The sequence below is a fragment of the Saprolegnia diclina genome (assembly GCF_000281045.1).
Source record: "Saprolegnia diclina VS20 unplaced genomic scaffold supercont1.13, whole genome shotgun sequence".
NCBI classification, from domain to species: Eukaryota; Oomycota; class Saprolegniomycetes; order Saprolegniales; family Saprolegniaceae; genus Saprolegnia; species Saprolegnia diclina.
This window is the reverse complement of record NW_008246080.1, coordinates 196,925-218,004: the sequence shown is the minus strand read 5'-3', so window position 1 is coordinate 218,004 and position 21,080 is coordinate 196,925. Positions and strand designations below refer to the sequence as shown.

The following is a 21,080-nucleotide window of genomic DNA, read 5'->3' as shown; positions in this document are numbered from 1 at the left end:
GCCTAGCAATCGCAAAATATACCTCGAGTAGTTGATGCGTCCGTCGCCTTCGGTCTCGGTGAGTTTGGGCTGATACAACAAGAACGGCACGTCCAGTGCCAGGACCGTCCTGAGCGCATCGGCCCACGCGAGCCGCGAGACGTGCCCCGGGGCATCCGGCGCTTCGTGCTGCGTAAAATACAAAAAGAGCTCCGTCTTTTGGTCGCAAATGCGCTCGGCAATCATGCGCAGCAAGTCGCCCTCGAGCGACGCCTTCTTCATCTCGAGGTGCGACGACCCGTCGTCGTCCAGCTCGGGCGACGACGCGACGGCGAAGAGCACGTCCTTTTTGGCGTACTGCCCCAATGTCGGTGCCATAAACTGCTGGATCTCGGGCTTGCAGTCGGCGCCGAGTGTCAAGTACGCGCCTTGGTTGAGCTGCGTGCCGCAGTAGCGCGACGCGGAGAAGAGCGTGATGAGTCGGCCGCCGTGCTGGATCGCGTAGCCTTCGGGCACACACTCGTGCGACCGAATCACCTACAGCCATGGACGCTGAACGACCGCCAACTTTAGGTAAGAGTCGGTACCAGCGCCACCTTGTTGGTGGCGCAAAACTCGACCGTGACATCGTCGCCAAACTCGACGCCCGCGCCCCGCAACGACGGCTGGCGGCCCTACGAACGTCGACCATGAGATATGGGACGGGGACCATGTGGCCTACTCGAATCTGACGCGGATCGCTCCACAAGAGCTCTTCAAACAGCTTGTCCTGGGGGTGCTGCGAGTGCAACGGCGGCTCGCGTCGGCGCGGGATCGCTGCGAGGTCGGCGAGCGTCACGCGGGGCTGGCCAAAGAGGCCGCCGTGCACCACAAAGATCTTGTCGAGCACGACCGATGCGAGTGGCAGCGCATCAAAGCACGTCTAGAATACATAGAAATAAAGTATCAATCTATCAGAGAGAAATGGTACCTGAAAGCGCTCGAGGACCGTCGTTGCTTGCGCTTTCACGTCGTCCGACTTGTACTTGAGCAGAATCTCTTCTTCAAAGCCCATCCAGCCGTTTTGGTTGCGACACTCGTGGTTGCCGCGGTTGAGAAACACCGCGTTGGGGTACAGCAGCTTGAAGCTCACGAGCGTCAACACCACTTCGGCGCCGTACACGCCGCGGTCGACAAAGTCGCCGTTGAAGAGGTACATGTTGGCGGGCGACGGAAGTCCGTTGGCACTGAAGATGCAAAAGAGGTCCTGGAGCTGGCCGTGGAGATCCCCGACGATCGTGAGCTTGTGCGCCGTCGACGGCAGTCGAATGTGCTGGACCGTCGACTCGGACGCAAAGAGAGGGATCGCGGCGTCCAGAATGGGCAAGACAAACCTAGCCATTAGATGCATCCGCGTGCGAAGTAGAGACATGGAGACGTACGAAGCGTGGAGTGGCTCGCTGCGCTTGAACGCGTCGAGCATCGACAGCACCGACGCGAGCGTCAATGGCAAGGATACCGTGGGGCCAGAGTAGCTCGCAGGCAGGCGCGAGACGGCTCGGACGAGCGGCGGGTGGGCCTAGCATCTGTGTGCGAAAGAAGCGCCGGGACAGGCGTACCTCGCGCCGCTGCTGGGCCAATGCGAGGAGCGTGTCGGACGCGCCTTTTGTGAGCTCGGCCCGCTTGAGGTTGAGCTGCTCGTTGTGGTTGTCGAGAACGTTCCAAGACGACGTGAGCACGAGCGTTTGAAACTACACACGAGCGTAAGAGACCAAGCGATTGCGCATATGGCGAAGTACCGCGCGGAGGCATCGACGCCGACGCCAGACGGCCTGGATCGTGCACGCGGCTGCTTCTTGCGGCGAAAACACCTACCGATGGAAGACGCTTGAGCTACGTACATGGCGAGGCGAGTGGGCACCTGCAGCTGCTCGAGGCGAACGACCATGCCACGGTGCGGCTTGCAGGAAAAGAGCCGCTGGGACTGGAACGTGCCGTCGCAGTTGCCCACCGCTCGGTCCAGCTCGACGCCAGCGAGGCCGTCGGACGGTGCGAGGTACCGAATGCTCTAGACGAGAGGCCATCATGGTACATGGCGCGATCTCATCAAGGTACTACCGCTGCGTACTTGCCGAAGACCATGACCCGGGCGCCGACCGCGTAGCCATGGGCACTCGCGTCGTCGGCGATGCCCTCGCAGGCCCGCTTCTCGTCGTGGCCCTCGCCGGCCGTCGTCGTCGCCTCGAGGTCGTCGCGCTTGCGCTTCATCGTGCGTGGCCGACTCGCAACTGTTCGTGATTGGTCAAAAAGCACGGCTTTTTTCTGTTGGCAGGTCGGCGTATCCTGGCGATCCGCGGCCAACGGCCAACAAGAAGGACAGATCCTTGGGACGTGAAGACGACGGGGACGATGGCATATCCAGCTCCTTCCGCGTTGCTGGATCGTACGAGATGGGTTGTCGAGGGATGGATGACGCAGGCTCGAATACATGGAATTATATTCTACTTAGTTGAGGCCACGGCGAGCCATCTGCTGGAGCATGGTCGTGCCGAGGCGCGACGGCGAGCGCGTGACCGTGACGCCGGCGCCTTCCAAGGCGGCGAACTTGCCCTCGGCCGTACCCTTGCCGCCGGAGACAATCGCGCCGGCGTGGCCCATGCGGCGGCCCGGAGGCGCCGTGATACCGGCAATGAAACTGACCACGGGCTTGTTGGGGTTGCCAAACTCCTTCAACCACTCGGCGGCCTCTTCCTCGGCCGTACCACCGATCTCACCAATCATGATGATACCTTCGGTCTCCGGGTCGTTCGTGAAGCGCTCCAAGCAGTCGATGAAGTCCGTGCCGTTGAACGGGTCACCGCCAATGCCAATGACCGTCGACTGACCAAGGCCCGTCGACGTCGTCTGGTGCACGGCCTCGTACGTCAAGGTACCCGAGCGCGAGACAATACCAATCTTGCCGGGCGTGTGGATGTAACCGGGCATGATGCCCATCTTGCACTCACCGGGCTTGATGATACCGGGGCAGTTGGGGCCAATAAGGCGCGAGATGTTCTGCTGCGCCAAGGCCCACTTGACCTTGACCATGTCCTGCTGCGGGATGCCTTCCGTGATGGCGACAATGAGCGGGATCTCGGCCTCAATCGCATCAATGATGGCGGCAGCGCAGAACGGCGGCGGCACGTAGATGACCGAGGCGTCGGCCTGCGTCGCCGTCTTGGCCTCCGCGACCGTGTTGAACACGGGCAGGCCGAGGTGGGTGGTGCCACCCTTCTTAGGCGTCACGCCGCCCACCATGTTGGTGCCATAAGCGATCGCCTGCTCCGAATGGAACGTGCCCTAGTGTAGCCATGCCCATGAGCCTCCATGGCCACCGTGAACGCATGCGCCGTACCTGCTTGCCGGTGAAGCCCTGGCAGATGACCTTGGTGTCCTTGTTGATCCACACCTTGGCGGACGCCGACATGGCGCGGACAGCGTGCTTGGGTTGGCGAAGCATCGTGGATGATGGCGAAATGATTCGAGTGGCCAAGCGCTGTGAACCGCAGTTTGAACGATCCGGATAGCAAATCCGGATAAGCGGCCAATGACTGGGCGGTTGTATCGGATTTGGATTCCGAATCTCGGCACCTACCCCTACTTCAAGGGGGTATCAACTTTGAGAGGTAAATGATTTCCGAGACGGCCATTCAGGTTCTGGGGGCATCATGGCGGCGCCGCGGCCGACAGGCCATGCACAAGACGTCGCATGGCGATACGTACATGGGCGGCCGATGCGCAAGGACGTCGGCAAGCAGATGGTTTCGGCAGCGCCTTGCAGAAAGGCGCCATGGCGGGCGAGGCGAGGCCGAGAGAGACCGCGTCACGGCGGGCCATGGAGATACCCCGACGTGCGACGCGACAGCGCCCATGGAGGTCGAGAGACATGGTGCAAAGTAGGCACGATCCTGGATAGTACATTCGTACACGTGGAGGAAGGGACGTTGAAGGACACGGCGCACGTATGCCTCATCCATCGCGGAGAGGGATCGGCACGCGTCGCTGCGGTCGTACCGCACCGCGTCGGTTGACAAGAGGCGCCGTAGCCCCATACTGGATAGACTGCGACCGTCGCGGCCTCGGCGATGGCAGCACCATCGGCAGTCGCCACATTGGTGAGGTCGCTCCACGTCATGATGAGCAACCGATGACGGAGACATGCAGATGAGATGATCCAGAGGGTGGGACTCAAGTGTAGGTCCACCAGACGCATGATCATCCACCTTGGCAACAGAAATGCGAATCGAATTCATGAGTTTTACGATGCAAACACGAAGAGAAGGGTCCTAGAGGGTCCAGGTGACGACGCTGGGCATCTCGAGCTCGACAAAGTCCGAGCTCAAGTCGGTGAGGATGTCGATCTCGATCGCGTCCATGGCGGCGTCCATTTTTATCGTTTTTTCAAACAAATTGTGCTCGAAATCCATCGCTTCGAACGAGTCCAAGTCGACCGTCTCGAGCGTCAAGAACGCGTCCGACGCGCTCGGTGCGAACGCCGCAAACGCCGGCTCGTCGCCCGTCTGCTCATCTTGCGACGCGTTGTCGTCGGCCGCGTCGTCGTCGGTGATGGTGTCGTTGTCGGCGTCGGTGACAGGTGCGCCGAGCGGTGTCCCCATTACATGGTCGTTGTCGGCAACGAGGAGCGACTCGCCGCCGCCCAGGCGCTCGTCGTCGATATGTGATGCGGTCTCGACGAGCGCTATGTGGTCGTGAACGTCTACACCGGTGTCCTGTACCGCCGGTAGATCGCTACCGTGTTGCATCGGCGGCGCGACGAGCTCGTTATCGTCGTCGTCGTTGCTAAGAACGTCGTTGTACGAGACGGCGGACCGCGTACGCTTTCGAAAGGAAAACTCGACCGCCTTGAGGTCCCGGTACGGCGCTTCCCACGGCCGCGCGACGGTCTCCGTCTCACTCTCATCCGCCGAGGACGAGTCCCACGGCCGCGCAGTACGGCGCTTGGCGTGTGACCGCTTGCGCTTGGGCTTCTCCGCGTCGACCTTGGCACGCGCGCGACGCTGTGTCGTTGGGGGCGGGTCAAAGAGAACGACCGGCGGCTCGGCTGCCACCTTGTCACGCAGACGGCGGGCAAACGACATGAGGTGCATGGCTTCTTGGGTCGAGACGCGGCGCTTCTTCTTGGTCGTCGACGCGAGGAGCCGGTGGATGCTCATGCGGCCAATGTGGTCGCCGAGGTCGGGTTCGCTCTCCGGGTACGAGACGACGATGGCCTTGCGCTTCTTGTTCCGCGCCGGCAGCGTTCGCTCGGGCAACTTGACCAGCGCTTTCTTGGCGTGCTTGGACGTCTTGGGAGGTACGTACGGCGCGGTGGTGAGCACCGACTGCTCGAAATCGACGCGGAGCGCCTCACGGCGCGCCTTGGCGGCCGCCTTGTCTGTTGTACCATCGTACCACTTGTCGTTGTAGATGCAAAGACCGAGCGTGTTGGACGACATGATGAAGCGCTTGCTAAGGCGCATGGGCTGGCACCGTAGGAGCATGCTGAGGTACTGGCGTAGATGCGTGCCATTGGGGACGTCGTCGATGAGCCCGCTCCGAAAGTCGTCGGCCACTTGCTCGACGTAGACGACCTCTTGCGGCGTGAAGGGCCCTGCGCGCTCGGTGCGCGGCAGCGGCGGCGGCGGCGGCGGCGGCGGCGCCTTGGTCTTGGTCTTGGATCGTGCCTTGGCCATGGCGGCGAGTCGTGGTGTGCGAGGAAGGTTGGCAACTGATCGACTTCAGCTCGCTCTCGATCGACCGCGTTCGATCTCGTAAGATACTTTCGAGAAGCAGTCGGCGTGGGATCCGGTTGCATGGAGAGTGGCTGCGTGCCGGCGACTTCAACGAATAAATCGCTAGGACTTGGTGCGTCCAGCGTGACCAACTGCGAGACGGAGATGACTCGACGGGCTTGCCGCGTTCGAAGCATGGCGCCGTCGCAGCACTGGCGACGCGCGTCGTGCAGTCGCCGTCCGCCAAGCTGAGCGAGGCGGTTACACGCATACGTGGCAGCGCGAGACGCCACCAGATGTTTCTTGATTATGGAAAGATCGCAGCCACCCGGTCTGGCCTGATCCGCCGCTGCCTCGTTGAGCACTGCACGCTGCAGAGTAGGAACACACACACGTATATGTACAGCGATCGATAGATAGAGGAGGAAGAGAGACAGGGCGACGGCTCAACACTATGCCGGTGACGCGCGCGAGAGCCGCAGCAGCGTCTCGATCGCCGACGAATCATTGAGCGTCTCTTCCGTCGTCGGTGTGAGCGCTTCGGCGATGCAGAGCCCGGCGCGGATCGAGTTGAGGACGCCGATCGTGAGCGGTGTCATGCCTTGCTCGACACTCATGCGCTCGATGCGCGCTTGCAGCGCCGAGAGGTTGTCGCGGACGTCGGTCGACGACGTCTGAAGCTGCTGCATGAGCACGAGGTACTCGTGGAAGACGGCGTGGACCTCGAGGCGGTCCACCATGTCGCGGCGCGCTGGCAACGACAACTGCTGCACCTTTTGAAGCTGCTGCTTGCTCGATGGAAACGAGGGGAGCGGCGGCGCGGTCAGTGGCGGCAGCATCGGCAAGGTCGGTGGCGAGAGCGTCGACGACGTTGTGGGCGACGAGGCTGACGACGACGACGTCGCTTCGTCGTACGCCGGCGTCGTGGCGCAGCGCCGGGGGTTCTTCTTCCGGGGCGGCGCGCCGACCGGCTCCTTGCCCTTGCCGCGCTTGGCGCCGCGACCTTTCGTCTTGCCCTTGCGGTACTTGTCGTAGCAGTTGCGCATGGACTGCATGAGACGCACATAGTCTTGGCTTTCGGTGCTCTTCTTGAAGTTGCGCTCGAGCGTCTCGAGCTCCTTCTTGCGAACGTACGCCTCGTGGGGCGTGAGGCTCTTGATACGCTGCCAGTTGACCACATAGTTGCAGCGCGCGCGGAGGGACGGTTCGACCTCAAACTTCTTGCTAATGCGCATGGGCGAGCAGTTGAGAATGTGGCTGAGCCACTGCCGGAGCGACATGCCCTGGCGCACGTCCTCGAGGAGCCCAAGCTGGAAGTCCTGCGAGAGGCGGTGCGTGTACGCGACCTCCTCGGGCGTCCACGGGCCCATGCGCCGCGCCGGCTCGGGCGCGGGCTTCTTCTCTTGCTTCGCCTTGGGGGCCATCGTCGTCGGCGTCGGTGGGGGAATGCGTCGAGCCAGCTGGCGATCGTCCAACTCTGTTTGAAGTGCGGCCAACGTATAAAATCTATCGACTTCAACCTGCCCCACGACACGTTTTTTCATCGTTTCGTTCTTCTACACTCAATATTTGTATCGTACATAAAATCTGCACAAATAAATATGGCAAGCTGATCGGGCCATTAACGCTCTTCAACCTTATCAAGTGCGCAAGACGCAAGCGGTGGCGTGCCCATGCAACCAAGCATCGGCCGATGGCCGCTTTGGCCGCGGTGCATCGCCCTCCCGCCATGCATGGTCAAATGCACAGCGTCTCCTCTATAGATAGCTGCCGAAAGCCGCGTGTACAAGCCTGTCTTCGTCGCGCAATGGAGGAGGCAGACCCGGACCAAGTTGGGTGCGAAGGTGCCACGTGGGGTGATTAACGAGGTGAGACGACAAATACGCAGCTGACGCAGTTGAAGGAAGCCGAGGTACGCAAGATGCCACTGTGCGCTCCCCATTGGCCCGCGGTGGTTCAAGGCGTTGCGTAATGCGGCCAAGCGCCCGGTCCCCGGCCCTCGACCTTGAAGAAGCCGAGGAGGCTCGGCCGCCGCCGAGCGCCCGACGAGCGCCCACCGACGCCCCGAGTGACGTCGGCGGCAAAGCCCGGCGTGCCATCTGCAGTCGCTGCACGCGATGCAACATGGGTGCAAGACGCGACGGTTGAAGGCGCAAGATCAATGCTATCAGCAGGATCGTCGATGGGCAAGACATGCACAGCACATTATAACAGACAAACGAACGAGATGACTAGGTGGAGGCAATGGTGTCGAGCAGGAGCGTGCTGGCATCGACGTTGATCCACTGCACGGCTTCGGCGGCCCACGCGTCGAGCTCGAGAACGAGGCTTTTCTCAGCCGCCACGTCGTCGTCCAGCGACGCAAAGTGGTCCAGATCGATGCTGCACCAGCTCGGAAGCTCGAATGGGCTGGCCTTGGGCTGATGGTCGTTCTTGGCGACCGCTGGTGGCATGGCGTCGTACGAAGCAGAGACACTCTCTCGTGCAACCCACGTGTCTTGCATCGTCGCGGGCGGCGAGCACGCGCGTAGCTTCATGGACGGCGATGCGTGCTCGTCCGCCATGATGCACCGACGGACCTTCTTGGCGCCGCGCTGGCGGTGCAACGGTGCGGTCGCTAAAAAGTCGGCCACGAGCTTCTCGAGCGTCGCAGTGAGGGCCGCAAAGTTGACGTCCGCCGTGGGCTTGAAAGCGTACACCAGGCTGAGCGTTTGGCGGTCGGCGATCGCCTTGCGCAAGAGGCGGCGCTTGGTGCAGTTCATGACGCACGGAAGCCACGCGCCGAGCTTGGTGCCTTCGGGCACGTTCTGCAGCAAGCCGCGCGTGAAGATGTCGATGAGGAACTTGACGAGGTCGACCTCCTCGGACGTCCAGAGCCCGCCGTGCGTCGGAAGCGCCCCGATGACGTACAGGCCATGGCGCATGGTCATCCTGCGGTTGAGGTTGAGGTTGAGAAATAAAATAAAAAAGATCCGCAAATCCCGTCGCAGGTCCCGGCGACAACTCACCGTTGCAGTGCTTGCCTCTCGTCGAGGAGCCGGATCGCGTGACCCACCGCCGTCATTGAACTGTCATCTCATGACGTGGCAGGTTTGCAGGGCGTCTTTCGTACAGCATGCAAAAATGGTTGAAAAATGACTGGGTTGGTGGTACTGTTACAACGCCGACTCGTCGTCGTCGGGACTTCTACTACTGGTACTGGGCGGCGCGGCGGCGAGGATCGCAGGGATCGAGACAGGGCGGAGGTACCGCTTCCCGTGCTCAAAGCCCGTGCAGATGACGCCGGCGATGCCATCGACAATCGCCTTCATGAGTGCAAACGTGTGGCGGCGCTCGACGCGCGGCGCACTGCGGTACATCTCTTCGATCGACGCGAGGTAGTAGCGCACGATCGGCGAGAGGTCGGCGTCACCGGCATACGACGACGGCGGGTCCAGACTCGTAAAGAGCGAGAGGCAAATCGCCACGTAGATCGCAGCGGCCTGCAGCGCCTTGCAGTAGTTGGCCTGGTTGCACTCCTCTTCGGCGTCGCCGAGGATGTAGACGAGCTCGGCAAAGATGGCCGGGAACGGTGAGCTCGCATAGTCTTTTGGGAGGAGCGCGATCAGTGCATGCTCGAGCTCGACCGTCCACCTACACCCCAGTCTCAGAATCGATCACAAGAAGAGTGTCGTACGAGTCCCACGAGATGAGCTCGCCCTGGCGCTGCTTGGCGGCGACAATGTCGGCGACCACGTCTTCGACCGAGGTTTGTGTGTCCTTGACACAAGCTGCAAACGCCTGGATATAGTCAAAGTCGTTGGGCACAGCGATCGGCGGCTTGTCGTCGTCAAAGTGCGCCGACGACGGACTGCCATCGTGCTCGTCGTTCTTGACAAAGCGGCCCTTCACCCGGGGCCGCGAGTCTGCGAGCGTCTTCCGGACCGGGTACTTGAACCACTTGTGGCGCGTGAGACGCTTTGTGCGCTTGAGGTGGTAGCGCTCGAGGAGGAGGCGGCGGCTCCGCGGCGTATAGACCCCAATCTTGTCCGTCCCATCCGACGACTTGTGGGCTGCATGCGGCGACAACCTAAGCCAAGAGTGTGTATTCTCGAGTGTTACGACGACATATACAGCGATAGACCTACCGCGGGCGGTCCGACTGGCGAATCGACTTGAGTACGTCGGCCGCGTCCGTCTCGGCCTCTTGCGCGCGACGGTACATGGCCGCTTGGTGCACGGCGGCCTCTTCCCACGGCGAGAGCCGCTTCTGCTTCTTGTGCATCGGCACCTCATCATTGTCGTTGGTACCGGCGTCCGTCGTCGTCGTCGTCGTCGGTCGGTGCGCCCCCTTGTCCTCGTCGTCTTCGTTCGACAGACTCCGCTCTTTGGTCGGATGCGCACCGGCGCGGTACGACGCGCGTGGTGGCGTCGTCACGGGCATCGGGCCCTTGAGCCCGGTCGACGTCGGCGTGTTGTTGCTGCTGCTCTTCTCTTGCAGCAGCGGACGCTTGGCCAACGGCGCGAGCGTCGCACTGTTGCGTGGCGACGGACCGGTCGCGCGACCCGCGGGCGACCGCTGCGACCCAAAGCCCATCGCGCTCGGCTTGGGAAACTCGAACGGCGCGCCACCGCGGTAGGTGTTGGTGACCGCGGTCGGTGCACTTGTGGGCGCACTGGCACCGGCGTTGGGGTTGGGCCCTCGCCCCGGGGGTGGCGGCAACGGCATCACGTGAAGCCCCGGATGCCGATTCGACGCCGCATGCTGTGCGTACGTCGACGCGTGCGACGTGGCGGGCGGTGCCGGTGCCGGCGTCGGGGCCTCGTACGGTTGTCCATACCCCTTGGGAAAGTACCGCCCCGACGACGTCTTGGCCGGCCGCGCGGGCGGTGCCGGCGGTTCTTCAGCTTGCGGCGGCGGCGCGTACGCTGGCCGCGGGAGCTCTTGCGGTGCGCCGTACCGCGGTGCGTTCGGGTTGAAGTCGGACCGGTACTCGGGCACAGGGTGGTGGTACGGCAGAGTCGTGCGCGCGTAGCCCGGACCGCTCTTGGGCCCGACACTGTTGGGCGCCATGGCCAGCTGCGCCTGTAAATCTAGCAGCTGCGACTCCATCTTGCGGTACTTGTACTGGGTCGCCCGCAGCGTCTCTTCGACCGCGCTGAGCTCGTCGACGCGGCGCGTGAGGCGATCGACCCACTCGATGAGCTTTTGGTTCTCGCGGCGCAAGAGCTCGTTCTGCTCCGAGAGGTCTTGCACGTCGCGCCCCTTGCTCGGAAATGGCGCCACAGGCAAGGGACCGCTCGACGCGTCCGGGGGGTAGGCCTGGTGGTGGTGCGGGTACGCAAGGTGCTGCTGCTGCTGTTGCTGCTGCTGTTGCTGCTGCTGTTGCTGCTGTTGTTGCTGCTGCTGTTGTTGTTGCTGCTGCTGTTGTTGTTGCTGTTGCTGCGATGGCAGCGGACGGTGCACTGCTATCGGTGGCGGCACGTTGTGGTACGATGGCATCGGTAGCTGGCGCAAGTGCGGCGACGGGCGCAACGGATGATGCAGACCTGTCGCGGGCGAGCTGTGGGGGTACCCTGGAGGAGGTTGGTTGGGCGCTATGTGCTGCGGCGGCGTCATCCGATGCGGTGGGTGGTACGAGGATTGCATGTGAAACGACGGCGGCACCGGAAGGCTCGTGCGCGGGTGCTGGAATGACGGCATGTGTTGGGGCGGCGTTTGCCGCGCAGGCGACGCCGATGTCGGAGCTTTCTCAGCCTCCTTCTCGGCGACGCACTTGGGACAGACCCAGTCGCCGGCTGGAATGGCCTTGAGCGGTGGCACGAGGCAGTATGTGTGGTACACTAGCCAGCACAATCGATCATGAGAGCGATCGTACATGAAGCCCACCTTTGTCGCAGGCGTCGCAGATCAAGCTCAGTTCGTCGTTCTCATTGACGCGGCAGAGCTCGCAGAGGTCGGCCTCATCGACCTCGTCGTCATCATCGTCGTCATCGTCGTCGTCGTCTTCGTCCGAGTGCTTGCGCTTGCCCTTGGCCTTGCGGCCACGGCGCTTGGGCGCATCGCTCAGCTTGCGCTTCTTGGTCGTCGTGCTACACGTCCATGAGTCGTCTTGCGCCTCTCGCACGGGCGCGGTACCCGGCAGCCGGCGGTGCAGAGTCTTCCATGAGGTCCGACGACGCGGACGAGGACTTGGCGCGCGTGCGTCGCACCGGCGGGGACGGGGGCGGCGCCATCTCGGTCTCAACCACTGGCCAGAAGCAGGGAAAACCGTCAATTTCGAGTTGCCCGTCGCCCCTTTATTTTTTGTAGGGCCCCCTACTGCAGAAAGCCAGCAGCGTCCAAAACGCAGCCAATCAGCGACACGGAGGCGACGCAGTATACAAAGGCCAAGTCAAGCGAGTCGAGCGCTGGCCTCCACACAGTTGGAAGTGGATGGCGCCGTGGCCTTCCCCCCTTTTTGTCACAAGGCGCCGTTTCGCGGGTGTAATGGCTTCCGGCGCGCGCCTGCTGATCGTGCTGGCCGCGCGTCGAGCCCGATCGCGCCACGTGGACAGCCGTCCGTTGCAAGACTAGAAACAACAATGTCTATATTAGCAAGTGGACTATGTATTGATCGATGGACCAACATATAACTTGAAGCGACACGCGAGATGACGTCTTGGTAACTGCGAGGTGCGTGGTTTCGAGCGTATGCATGCGAAGAAGAGCAAGCACGTTGTGATGGCCGTATGGGTGCAAATTCATGGGAGGGGGAGGGGGGACGGACGCCCAAGTGACTGAATCGATCAGGGTACCAGCTGGCAGTTCGCGGCGCGTCCGAGCCATACATTGACCGAGTTGTCGATGAGGACAGGCCACGCCACGTGGGACACGCGCAGCCGCCCGACTAGCTTCCTGGACCAAGTGCAAATAGCACCGACCTCGTTGCTGCATCGCATTCTTCTTGGCGCCAAGAGCTTTAAAGTCCGTGGGCCGGTGCACAGGACCCGTCAACGGGAAAGGCGCCGGCGTAACGTCGATCGGGATCTCAGTGCACAGACGGTGGTCCGACCACCGACCGCGCTGGGCCAACCGGGTCGTCGTCGTCGGGCAGCGACCGGTGCAGTGTCTCGACGGCTTATGCCCCCATGTTGCAACTGTCCAGCATGTCGGTGACGTGTACTAAGATCTAAGTAGGTACACTCGGGTGTAGACCGAGAGTGGGTCTCCCGCATAAAACCTCTCATACTGGATATCCCATGGCTTTATATAGTGCAATCGGTCTACCGCGTGTCGCAGGTGTTGTTCCAAACCTGTAAGAACGGATATCCTGCGACTTTGATTGTTGAGGTTCGTCGGCAGCTAGCGCGCTGCTTTGGCCACGAGCGACGCAAAGATGCCATGCTTGATCGTGAGCAGCGCCGACGGCGTGTCGAATTCAACGGCCGCGCCGTGGTCCAGCACCAAAATCCGGTCCGCGTCCATGATCGTGTTGAGCCGGTGGGCGATCGTGAGGCACGTGCAGTCGACAAAGACGTCGCGGATCGCGCGCTGGATGCTCTTGTCCGTGCTCGGGTCGATGGACGCGGTCGCTTCGTCCATCAAGATGATGCGCGACTGCTTGAGGAGTGCTCGCGCAATGCAGAGCAGTTGCCGTTCGCCAACACTAAAGTTGCAACCGCGTTCGTCCACGAGCGCATCGAGGGCCGTGACGCTGCCCAGCTGCGCGCGCTTGACGGCAGCCCACACTGCGTCGTCGGCATATTGCTGGAACGGGTCCAAGTTGAAGCGAACTGTGCCGGAGAAGAGCACGGGGTCTTGCGGAATGATGGAGATTTGCGACCGCAGGTCGTGGAGCCCGAGACTCGCCGTGTTGACGCCGTCAATGTAGATGGCCCCACCCTGGAGCTCGACGAGCCGCATGAGCGCAACGACGAGGCTCGACTTGCCGGCGCCCGTGCGCCCGACGACGCCGATCTTTTCCTTGGGGCGGATTCGCGCCGAGAGCTGCCGGAGCACGCGGGGCAAGCCAGCGCGGTAGCGCAAATCGACGTTCTCAAAGACAATCTCGCCACGCGTCGACGTTGTCGGCGACGACGACGGCAGACGCAGCGGCGGCTCGGTCGGCATCGTCGCGTACGCGTGCAACCGCTCGATCGACACCATTTGCGTCTGAAGCTGGCTCAAGTAGCGCACCGACATGTTGAGCGACGGCGTGACGCTAAACGCATACGAGAGCGCGACGCCAGCGGGCCCGGCGAACGCGGTGGACGTCGGGGAGTGCGCGGCGACGGCGCAGAGCGTCGCGATCGATGCAATCATCGAGCCGGCAAACTCGAGCCGGAGCCCGAGCCAGCAGTTGGCCGAAAAGTTGAGAAAGTACGCGCGCTGGTTCCGGTCGAGCAAGTGTGTCATGCGCCGCACAAACGTCGACTGGACGCCGTACGCTCGGATCGTCGGGAGGCCGTCGAGCGTCTCGGCCATGAGCGCGTAGAGCGGTGAGCGCGAGATCGACTCGAGGCGCTGGAGCTCCCGCGACGTCTTGATAAAGTAGCGCTGCGACGCGATATAGCCGACACCAAGGGGCAGCAGGCCGAGGGCGAACGCTGGCGTGACGTACACGATCGTCGCCAGCGTCGCAGTGACGCTGCAGAGCGTGATGAGGACGTTGCCGACGGTCGCGGGAATGTCTTCGTCGGCAGCATACACGTCTTTCGAGAGCCGGTTCACAATGCGTCCTACATCGTATCGACAATCTGAGCCATCGACATTCTCAATATGGATCTAGACCAAGTGGTGTCGTATCGAAGAACGCCATGGGGGCGCGAAGCACTTGGTAGAGCATCGAGGTGAAGAGTGCACTGCTGCCCCGGAGACCCACAATGTACAAGAGCAAGACGCGGAGAAAGATCAAGGCGACGTAGCCGAGGTTGAGCCCCACAAAGAGGTAGAGGTACAGTCTGCGGTCGTTGGTCGACGACTGAGCGTCGTTGGCTGCCCAGGTTTGTAGCCAGAACGTCGCGACCACGTTCGTACCTTGGGCGAGAAAGAAGACGCAGAGGATGCTGCTAAGGATACAGACACCGCCGCACGCGCGCACCCAGACACCGTAGACGCGCCACGCGACGTCGCCCGTCGACCGGTCCTCGTCCACCATGAGGTGCCGGGCCTTCTCGGCTACGTCGCTCGATGGCACGCGCTGCAACTGGTGCCCCGGTGTCGTCCCAAACTCGTCGTCAGAAATCACGTCGTCCGTCGATGCGTCCTGCACCGACGGCGGTGTATAACTCGACACAAGAGCCTGGAGCGCGCTCGCTGGTGCCGAAAGCAGTGCGTCGTACGCGCCGACTTGGGCCACCCGACCCGCGTGTAGCACCACGATCTGGTCGCACGTTGGAAGGAACTGGAGCGCGTTGGTCACCAGCACCACGAGCTTCTTGCCGAGCGTACCGCGGATGCACGATTCATAGATCGCGGCACCGACGTGGGCGTCAACGGCGGCGAGGACGTCGTCGAGGAGGTAGACGTCGGCGTCTTGGTACACGGCGCGCGCGAGGGCGACCCGCGTCTTTTGCCCGCCGCTGAGGTTGATGCCTTTCTCGCCGATCTCCGTGAGGTCGTGCCCCGGCAGCGCGCGGAGGTCGTCGTCAAGGCACGCGACGCGGATCGCGGCCATGTACCGGCCAAACTCGTACGGTAGACCGAAACAGATGTTGTCGCGGACCGTGGCATTTTGGATGAACGGCTGCTGGGCCACGTACGCGATATTGCCGCGCAGGGCAACGGACCCCGAGAGGCAGTGTGCGTCGCCGAGCAAGCCGGAGAGAAGCGTCGATTTGCCACTGCCGACGGGCCCGACGACGGCGACAAGCCCATGGTCGTGGATTCGGAGCGTGAGGGGTCCGAGCGCCGGCGCGGTCCATCCAAACGTGGCCTCCTGAAGCGAGATACCGGTATGCTTCAAGTCGCCGCTGCCGACCGGCATTCGCTCGGCGTCGAGCAGGCACGCTTCGAGGCGCGTGAGGCTCACGGACGCCTCGACGATAGCGTTCACGACGCTCGGGAGGACAAAGAGCGGGTACCGCATGATCGCCAGCAACGCGAGACACGTGATCGAGGTTTGCACGTCGAGGACCTCGTGGTACCCCACGACGTACGTAGCAAAGAGCGCAACCGTGATGAGCGCGGGCGCACCGTTGAAGATCGAGTTGGACGATGCGCGCGTGAGGATGTACGCCTTGAGCTTTCGGAGCTCGTCGTCGCGGAAGCTCTGGACGCGCTTGACGAACTCGTGCTCCCACGTTTGCAGCTTGATGACTTTGATGCCAGTGAGCACCTCGTAGCAAACCTTGATGCGGTCGTCCTTGACGGCCATGAGCGCCTTTTGCAAAGTACGCATGCGCCGCGAGATGAGTAGCGAGAGTGGAATCGCGAGCAGAATCACCCCGAGGGCGCCAAAGCACGCGGGTCCGACCTGATAGTAGAGCAGCGTGCAGGCTGCCGCGATGAGGCACGGGCCATACCAAATCGCGTGGAGGTCCGAGAGCAAGTCTTGGAGCCGCGTCGCGTCAATGGCCACGAGGTTCGTGATCTCACCGGACGACCGCAGTGACGAGAGGCGAAGTGCTTTCTGGTACACGGCAGCGACGACCGCGCTGCGCACGAGGAGGCCTGTCTCGAAGACGTAGTACATGTAGTTGCGGAAGCAGAACGCCTGGAGGTTGCCTGCGATAAAGATGGCAGCGACGCAAATAAGGCCGTCCGACTCGGGCGCCAGCGGGTTGCAGAGGTACGCGATCACGCGGTGGATCACGAATGGCCCGACAAACTGGAGCACATCGCGGATGAGCCGGAGAACGCCCGCGGCAACAAACCGCCGACCGAATGCGCGGGCGAGCGCGCGGGCGAGGCTGGGGTGCGGTCGCTGCCGCTCGATGTCCCAGCAGGCTTGGAAGCGCGCCGATGCCACGTCGGCGCGCAGCGCGGGCGCGAGCTGGTAGAGGTCGTCCATTTCGAGCGGGCGCTCGTTGCCGAGCTCCAGGAGCGGGTTCATCCACGTGAAGAGCATCGATGAGAGGCAGCTCCTCGGCGCCGGCGGCCCATCGCTGAGCGGCGACGGCGCGAGCAGTGGCTGCGCTTCGCCCATCGGAGACTGAACGATTCTCTTTTTCGAAACGGCGCCGACCAATCCAACGCGGCCACAGCAATCTTTGGTGCGGAGCCGGCTAACCGGATTGCTTGGCCGGTTTAACGGGTATGACCGGTTAGACTATAACCGATTTGGCGGTTACAACTGTAGCGGAAGATCGCCCATTTCGAAACACGAAAACGACGCCATGAAGTCGGGGAAGCTCTCCAAGGTAGGCCGACGACCCGGCCGCATGGACCCATCCTCCGAGGTAGCACTCGGTCAACGTCCTCGGCGCCAAGTGGAGCGACAAGTGGGTCCACCTCGACGCCCATGCGCTGCGCTGGTACCCGATGGTACGAGGCGCCGGTTGGCCGACAAGGCGACAGGCCATGTGCATAGGTGGCCGACGCCGGAGGCTTCTCGCTCCATGGCCTATGTAGCAGCAAGGCAACGAAGGTACTCTTGCTCCACGAGCATACGCTCGTCGCCGTCTCGGCGCCCATCGAGGTACACGGCTATCGCCATATGCATCGTCCGTCTCTCATGCGTCAAGGGTAGAAGCGCTTGCAGCGAAAGCACTGCTTCCAGCTCGTCGACAAGCACACGGTACGCTTAATGGACGCTACATTGCGCGGCTGAAGATGCTGGCGCATAGGAGAAGACGCGGACGTTTGGCTGTGCGTCCGAGCGCGACCTCGTCGAATGGGTCGCAGCCATCCACGTACGTCGATGCAAAGCTTGAGAAATGGTGTTGAATACCGCTTTCATTAGGCTAGCATGCACCCGCCATCGACAGCACCAACGACGCACACGGACCAGCGCTGCGCCGACGCCCGCGCCGCATTTGCCAAGGTACCCGGCGTTCTATCCCATGGGGCTCGACACGTAGCGTGCGTAGCTCGACGGTCGAGGCATGGGCAAGATCGAATGCGCCAAGCTGCGCGCGCTCCTCGACTTGATATCCTTTCTTCTATCGACGTATATTAGGTCTGTATGAGACAACTCTAGTCACCTTACATGACAAATTGTACATTCACTGGCACGGGTCGATCGAGGCGTACAACACGATCCAGCAAAGCCTCGACCCCGGACTCACTGGTACTCATGTTCTCACTGGACCAAAGCATCTCAAGTCAGAGTAGGCAAGATCGCCCTCGTGGACTTTCTCGATTGGGTAGCTTCGTCGAAGGAGACGCTCGACGCACCGGTGCCCGAGCCGCAGCCGGATGCGCCACCGCCGCCTTGTCCCGTCGTTGCGCCAAAGAAGGCAGACTGCGTTCCGGTCGCCCGCCCGTCGTTGTCAGAGCCATCGACGCAATGGAACGACCGGCTCTGGCGCCTCCTTGCCGTCGATGATCTCTCGGTGTCGGCCAAAGCGCTGCAGGTGGCACAGCTCACACAAGCGTTTCGAGACGCCGCCGAGGGACTGGTGCGAACACTGCTTGACACGCGTGCGACCGACGTCGACGACGTTTTCTCGGCCAACAACATTTGGGCCGATGGCACCGGCGACCGGCACCGGTGGTATGGTTATGCCGACGCAACCGACGCCGACGTGTACGTAGCCGACGGCTTGTGCTGCTTTTTATGGCGCGCACCGAGTGTCGCTGTCTGGAAGGCTCTGGGGCACGACCTCCGCGCTGGCCGCGCGGTCATTGACGCGCTGCAAGCGCTGGAGGTGACGACACTGCGAGTGCCGCTGCAGTGCACCGTCGACTACCACGGCGCCCGCGCGCTGATCTTTGGCGACTATGGCGCGTCACCGACGGTGTGCCAGACAACCGAGCTTCCACCAACTTTTGTGATCGCTGCGACGGCGGTTCTCAAGCAGCTCAACCTGTGTCCGCCCGAGCTGGATGCGACCGACGTTACCGCTCTCCAGCGCGTCTTACCCCGTGACGCGCATGTCGTGCGACTGACGGACGACGCCTATGCATGGACCCGGCTGCGCCATTTGTGCGCACCCGACGTTCTCGAACATGACGACGGTGCGCACGACGGCGACGGGGCGTCGAGCTTGCACCAGCTCCGCCCCGAGTACATTCGGCAGTACCACACCGCGCTGAGCTCCAACGTCTACGGGACGGGGTCCGTGGCCGCGCTCGATAGCACGGTGGCCTGCGCGAGCCACTATTTGCAAAAGGCGGTGCTCCCATCGGCGGTCGCCCGCCTCGAAGCCAACGAATACTTTCACGTAGTCGACGCTACGGCGCTCACGCGGTTGCTTCACGGCGACGGCATCAACATGCGGTACTTGGGTCGCCTCTACGAGCTCGCTACGCTCGGCCATATCCGCCGACTTCTTCTCACCGAAATGGTGGCGCGGACGGCCAAGGTGCTGCTTCGCGGTATGCTCCGCGGCGCGCCGGCCTCTCGCTCGGTTGTGTTGACGCTTGTGAATCTGGTCTGCGGTGGCGGCACCGAGGCGGGCGTCTTTCTCGATCACGAGTTGCTTCCGACGCTGCGGCTCAAGTTTGGCTTGCACGCGGCGCCGACGCGCAATGATGTGCACTTGCCGCAGGTACTCTTTGCGCTGGAAAAACACCTCGGTGTTACGGTGGCGCTTCGTCACATTGCGAGCGCCGGGGACGCCCCGGGGCCGTTCCGAGCACACCATATCGTCGGGCTTCACGCGTCGACGTCGATGGTTCTACGGACGACGACCGAAAGCACACGGTTGATTGCGTCGACGGACGACGCAGTCGGTGCCGGTCTCTTGTCGGACGCGGTCGCCTACGTCAAGCTCGCACTCGCGCTCGAGGAGGCGCACCCGACGGACCACAACCGGGTGCAGTGGTGCCACCTCCTTGTGTGTGCCGCCGAGCTCTCGGCGCGGACGTCGCACCTCAGCGACGCCGACACGTTTGCCTCTGCGGCGCTCGAGGACGGACCGCGCTGGCACGCGCACCTCGCCAAGGCGCACACTGTCGCGATGACGCTCGCCCATGCCAAAGGCGACGTCGAGCGCATCGGGCACCTCGTCGAGCGAGCCGTGGCCATTGCGTCGTGGCATCTCGGTCCGACGCATGTCTTCCTCGTCGACATTTACATGACGGCGGTCGACGTGTGGTGCGACCGCGGGGAGCACTACAAGGCGCTGGGCATGTGCGACGCCTGCCTCGGCGTGCTCAAGGAGACGTTTGGCCGCAAGAGTGCGCCGTTCGTCGAAGTGCGCCGCACGCAGGCGTGGCTCGTCGACCAAGTCGGAGCCCCCGACGAAGCGCTGAGTCTCTACGAAGAGTGCTTGCGCCTGTACGAGGCACCGGCGCTGAGCTCCTTGGTGGCAAGCCGCGCCGACTGCTGCCTTGCGACAGCGCAGCTGCTCTTGTCGACGCGGGCGCTGCAACCGGCGTACACGACCGCGCTCCAGGCGCACGCGCTGTGCGTGGAAGCATCGACCAACGTCGTCGCATCGCTTCAGCTCCTCGGCGAGTGCGCGTCGGCTGTTGACGATACGTACCGGGCGATCGAGTATTTGACGGCCGCGTGGGCGTGGGTTAAGGACCACGCGACCGCCGAGGACGACACAGTGGAAGCGATGCAAGACATTACGCGGCGCCTCGTTGGTTTGCACCGAAGAGTGCTCTCGCCCGACGATACGCAGGTACGATGATTCGCAGCAAGTGTGGTACGACTGTCGGAGGTAGGTCGTCGACGACGTCCGACGACAAGCCATCGAGGTCTCGGACGATGAGTTGGCGTTCGTGGCAGGCCAGCTCTTTGTCCATGTACCCGGAGAATATTTTCACCGAGTGCTCCAAGCAGTGGCAGATCCCACCGATGATTTGGCGCCGAGTGCCGAATTCGCGTCAATTGCAGCGTCCATACAGCTTAATGCGATGATCATCTTGGAAGAAATGTCATGAAGTGAATATGACATGTATTGCACATTAATTTTCAAAATTACTTGCACGGAGCCGTCGTCGGGCGCATCGACGGAGTCGGAGTTCTCTTGCACGGAACCGAAGCAGGCGACCACGTGCTCGGAATCGTGGACGTTGAGGGCGGCTTAAAGATCGTGGGGGCACAGGTAACGATCTTGCACGGCGTCGGCGACGGCTTGATCGTCGTTGTCGTGGGGCAAGGCGTCGAAGTCGTTGGCGGGTGCCTTTGCAACCTTGGTTGCTGCAATGACTATATCTGTGTCGGACCAAGTGCCGTCGCCGGGTTCGCAGACCTCTTGATCGCGATGGTCGTCATCGTGGTCAGCATCGTCCGACTTGCTGTCGAATTGCGTACTGGCGAATGTGTCGTGCTT

The 21,080-nt window shown here is 62.5% G+C and overlaps 8 protein-coding genes across 8 annotated transcripts in view; 1 reads left to right on the top strand and 7 right to left on the bottom strand.

The window, feature by feature from the left end:
• SDRG_05015 (hypothetical protein) overlaps nucleotides 1-2,297 on the bottom strand; it is a 3,498-nt gene extending 1,201 nt beyond the window's left edge. Inside the window, exons 1-9 of the mRNA XM_008610709.1 lie at nucleotides 2,077-2,297; nucleotides 1,880-2,026; nucleotides 1,758-1,829; nucleotides 1,578-1,709; nucleotides 1,401-1,537; nucleotides 950-1,352; nucleotides 701-901; nucleotides 567-653; nucleotides 23-516 (exon numbers count right to left, since the gene is read on the bottom strand). Of these exons, the coding sequence (XP_008608931.1) occupies nucleotides 23-516; nucleotides 567-653; nucleotides 701-901; nucleotides 950-1,352; nucleotides 1,401-1,537; nucleotides 1,578-1,709; nucleotides 1,758-1,829; nucleotides 1,880-2,026; nucleotides 2,077-2,226 (1,823 nt within the window). The 5' untranslated portion in view covers nucleotides 2,227-2,297. The remainder of the gene's footprint in view (nucleotides 1-22; nucleotides 517-566; nucleotides 654-700; nucleotides 902-949; nucleotides 1,353-1,400; nucleotides 1,538-1,577; nucleotides 1,710-1,757; nucleotides 1,830-1,879; nucleotides 2,027-2,076) is intronic.
• A 116-nt stretch (nucleotides 2,298-2,413) lies between these two features.
• Nucleotides 2,414-3,569, bottom strand: SDRG_05014 (succinyl-CoA ligase [GDP-forming] subunit alpha, mitochondrial). The gene is made up of 2 exons (XM_008610708.1): nucleotides 3,353-3,569; nucleotides 2,414-3,297 (listed from the first exon to the last, which is right to left on the bottom strand). Exons 1-2 carry the CDS (start codon nucleotides 3,455-3,457, stop codon nucleotides 2,464-2,466), a joined length of 939 nt encoding a protein of 312 aa, XP_008608930.1. The 5' UTR covers nucleotides 3,458-3,569; the 3' UTR covers nucleotides 2,414-2,463.
• A 714-nt stretch (nucleotides 3,570-4,283) lies between these two features.
• SDRG_05013 (hypothetical protein) lies at nucleotides 4,284-5,690 on the bottom strand (the record flags this gene model as incomplete). The annotated part of the gene is made up of 2 exons (XM_008610707.1): nucleotides 4,284-4,696; nucleotides 4,751-5,690. 2 exons carry the CDS (start codon nucleotides 5,688-5,690, stop codon nucleotides 4,284-4,286), a joined length of 1,353 nt encoding a protein of 450 aa, XP_008608929.1.
• A 415-nt stretch (nucleotides 5,691-6,105) lies between these two features.
• SDRG_05012 (hypothetical protein) lies at nucleotides 6,106-7,221 on the bottom strand. The gene has a single exon (XM_008610706.1). The coding sequence runs from the start codon at nucleotides 7,151-7,153 to the stop codon at nucleotides 6,182-6,184; it is 972 nt and encodes a 323-aa protein (XP_008608928.1). The 5' UTR covers nucleotides 7,154-7,221; the 3' UTR covers nucleotides 6,106-6,181.
• Nucleotides 7,222-7,912: 691 nt separating this feature from the next.
• Nucleotides 7,913-8,677, bottom strand: SDRG_05011 (hypothetical protein). Its single transcript, XM_008610705.1, has one exon. It carries the CDS (start codon nucleotides 8,657-8,659, stop codon nucleotides 7,961-7,963), a length of 699 nt encoding a protein of 232 aa, XP_008608927.1. The 5' UTR covers nucleotides 8,660-8,677; the 3' UTR covers nucleotides 7,913-7,960.
• Nucleotides 8,678-8,853: 176 nt separating this feature from the next.
• SDRG_05010 (hypothetical protein) lies at nucleotides 8,854-12,004 on the bottom strand. Its single transcript, XM_008610704.1, has 5 exons — nucleotides 11,848-12,004; nucleotides 11,599-11,801; nucleotides 9,857-11,552; nucleotides 9,406-9,798; nucleotides 8,854-9,362 (listed from the first exon to the last, which is right to left on the bottom strand). Exons 1-5 carry the CDS (start codon nucleotides 11,943-11,945, stop codon nucleotides 8,885-8,887), a joined length of 2,868 nt encoding a protein of 955 aa, XP_008608926.1. The 5' UTR covers nucleotides 11,946-12,004; the 3' UTR covers nucleotides 8,854-8,884.
• A 900-nt stretch (nucleotides 12,005-12,904) lies between these two features.
• Nucleotides 12,905-16,849, bottom strand: SDRG_05009 (hypothetical protein). The gene is made up of 2 exons (XM_008610703.1): nucleotides 14,482-16,849; nucleotides 12,905-14,429 (listed from the first exon to the last, which is right to left on the bottom strand). The coding sequence occupies exons 1-2, from the start codon at nucleotides 16,835-16,837 to the stop codon at nucleotides 13,054-13,056; spliced, it is 3,732 nt and encodes a 1,243-aa protein (XP_008608925.1). The 5' UTR covers nucleotides 16,838-16,849; the 3' UTR covers nucleotides 12,905-13,053.
• Nucleotides 16,850-17,024: 175 nt separating this feature from the next.
• SDRG_05008 (hypothetical protein) lies at nucleotides 17,025-20,716 on the top strand. Its single transcript, XM_008610702.1, has 10 exons — nucleotides 17,025-17,051; nucleotides 17,095-17,175; nucleotides 17,222-17,329; nucleotides 17,381-17,428; nucleotides 17,478-17,543; nucleotides 17,594-17,674; nucleotides 17,721-17,780; nucleotides 17,854-17,920; nucleotides 17,965-20,426; nucleotides 20,470-20,716. The coding sequence occupies exons 1-10, from the start codon at nucleotides 17,028-17,030 to the stop codon at nucleotides 20,686-20,688; spliced, it is 3,216 nt and encodes a 1,071-aa protein (XP_008608924.1). The 5' UTR covers nucleotides 17,025-17,027; the 3' UTR covers nucleotides 20,689-20,716.
• Nucleotides 20,717-21,080: the final 364 nt, after the last annotated feature.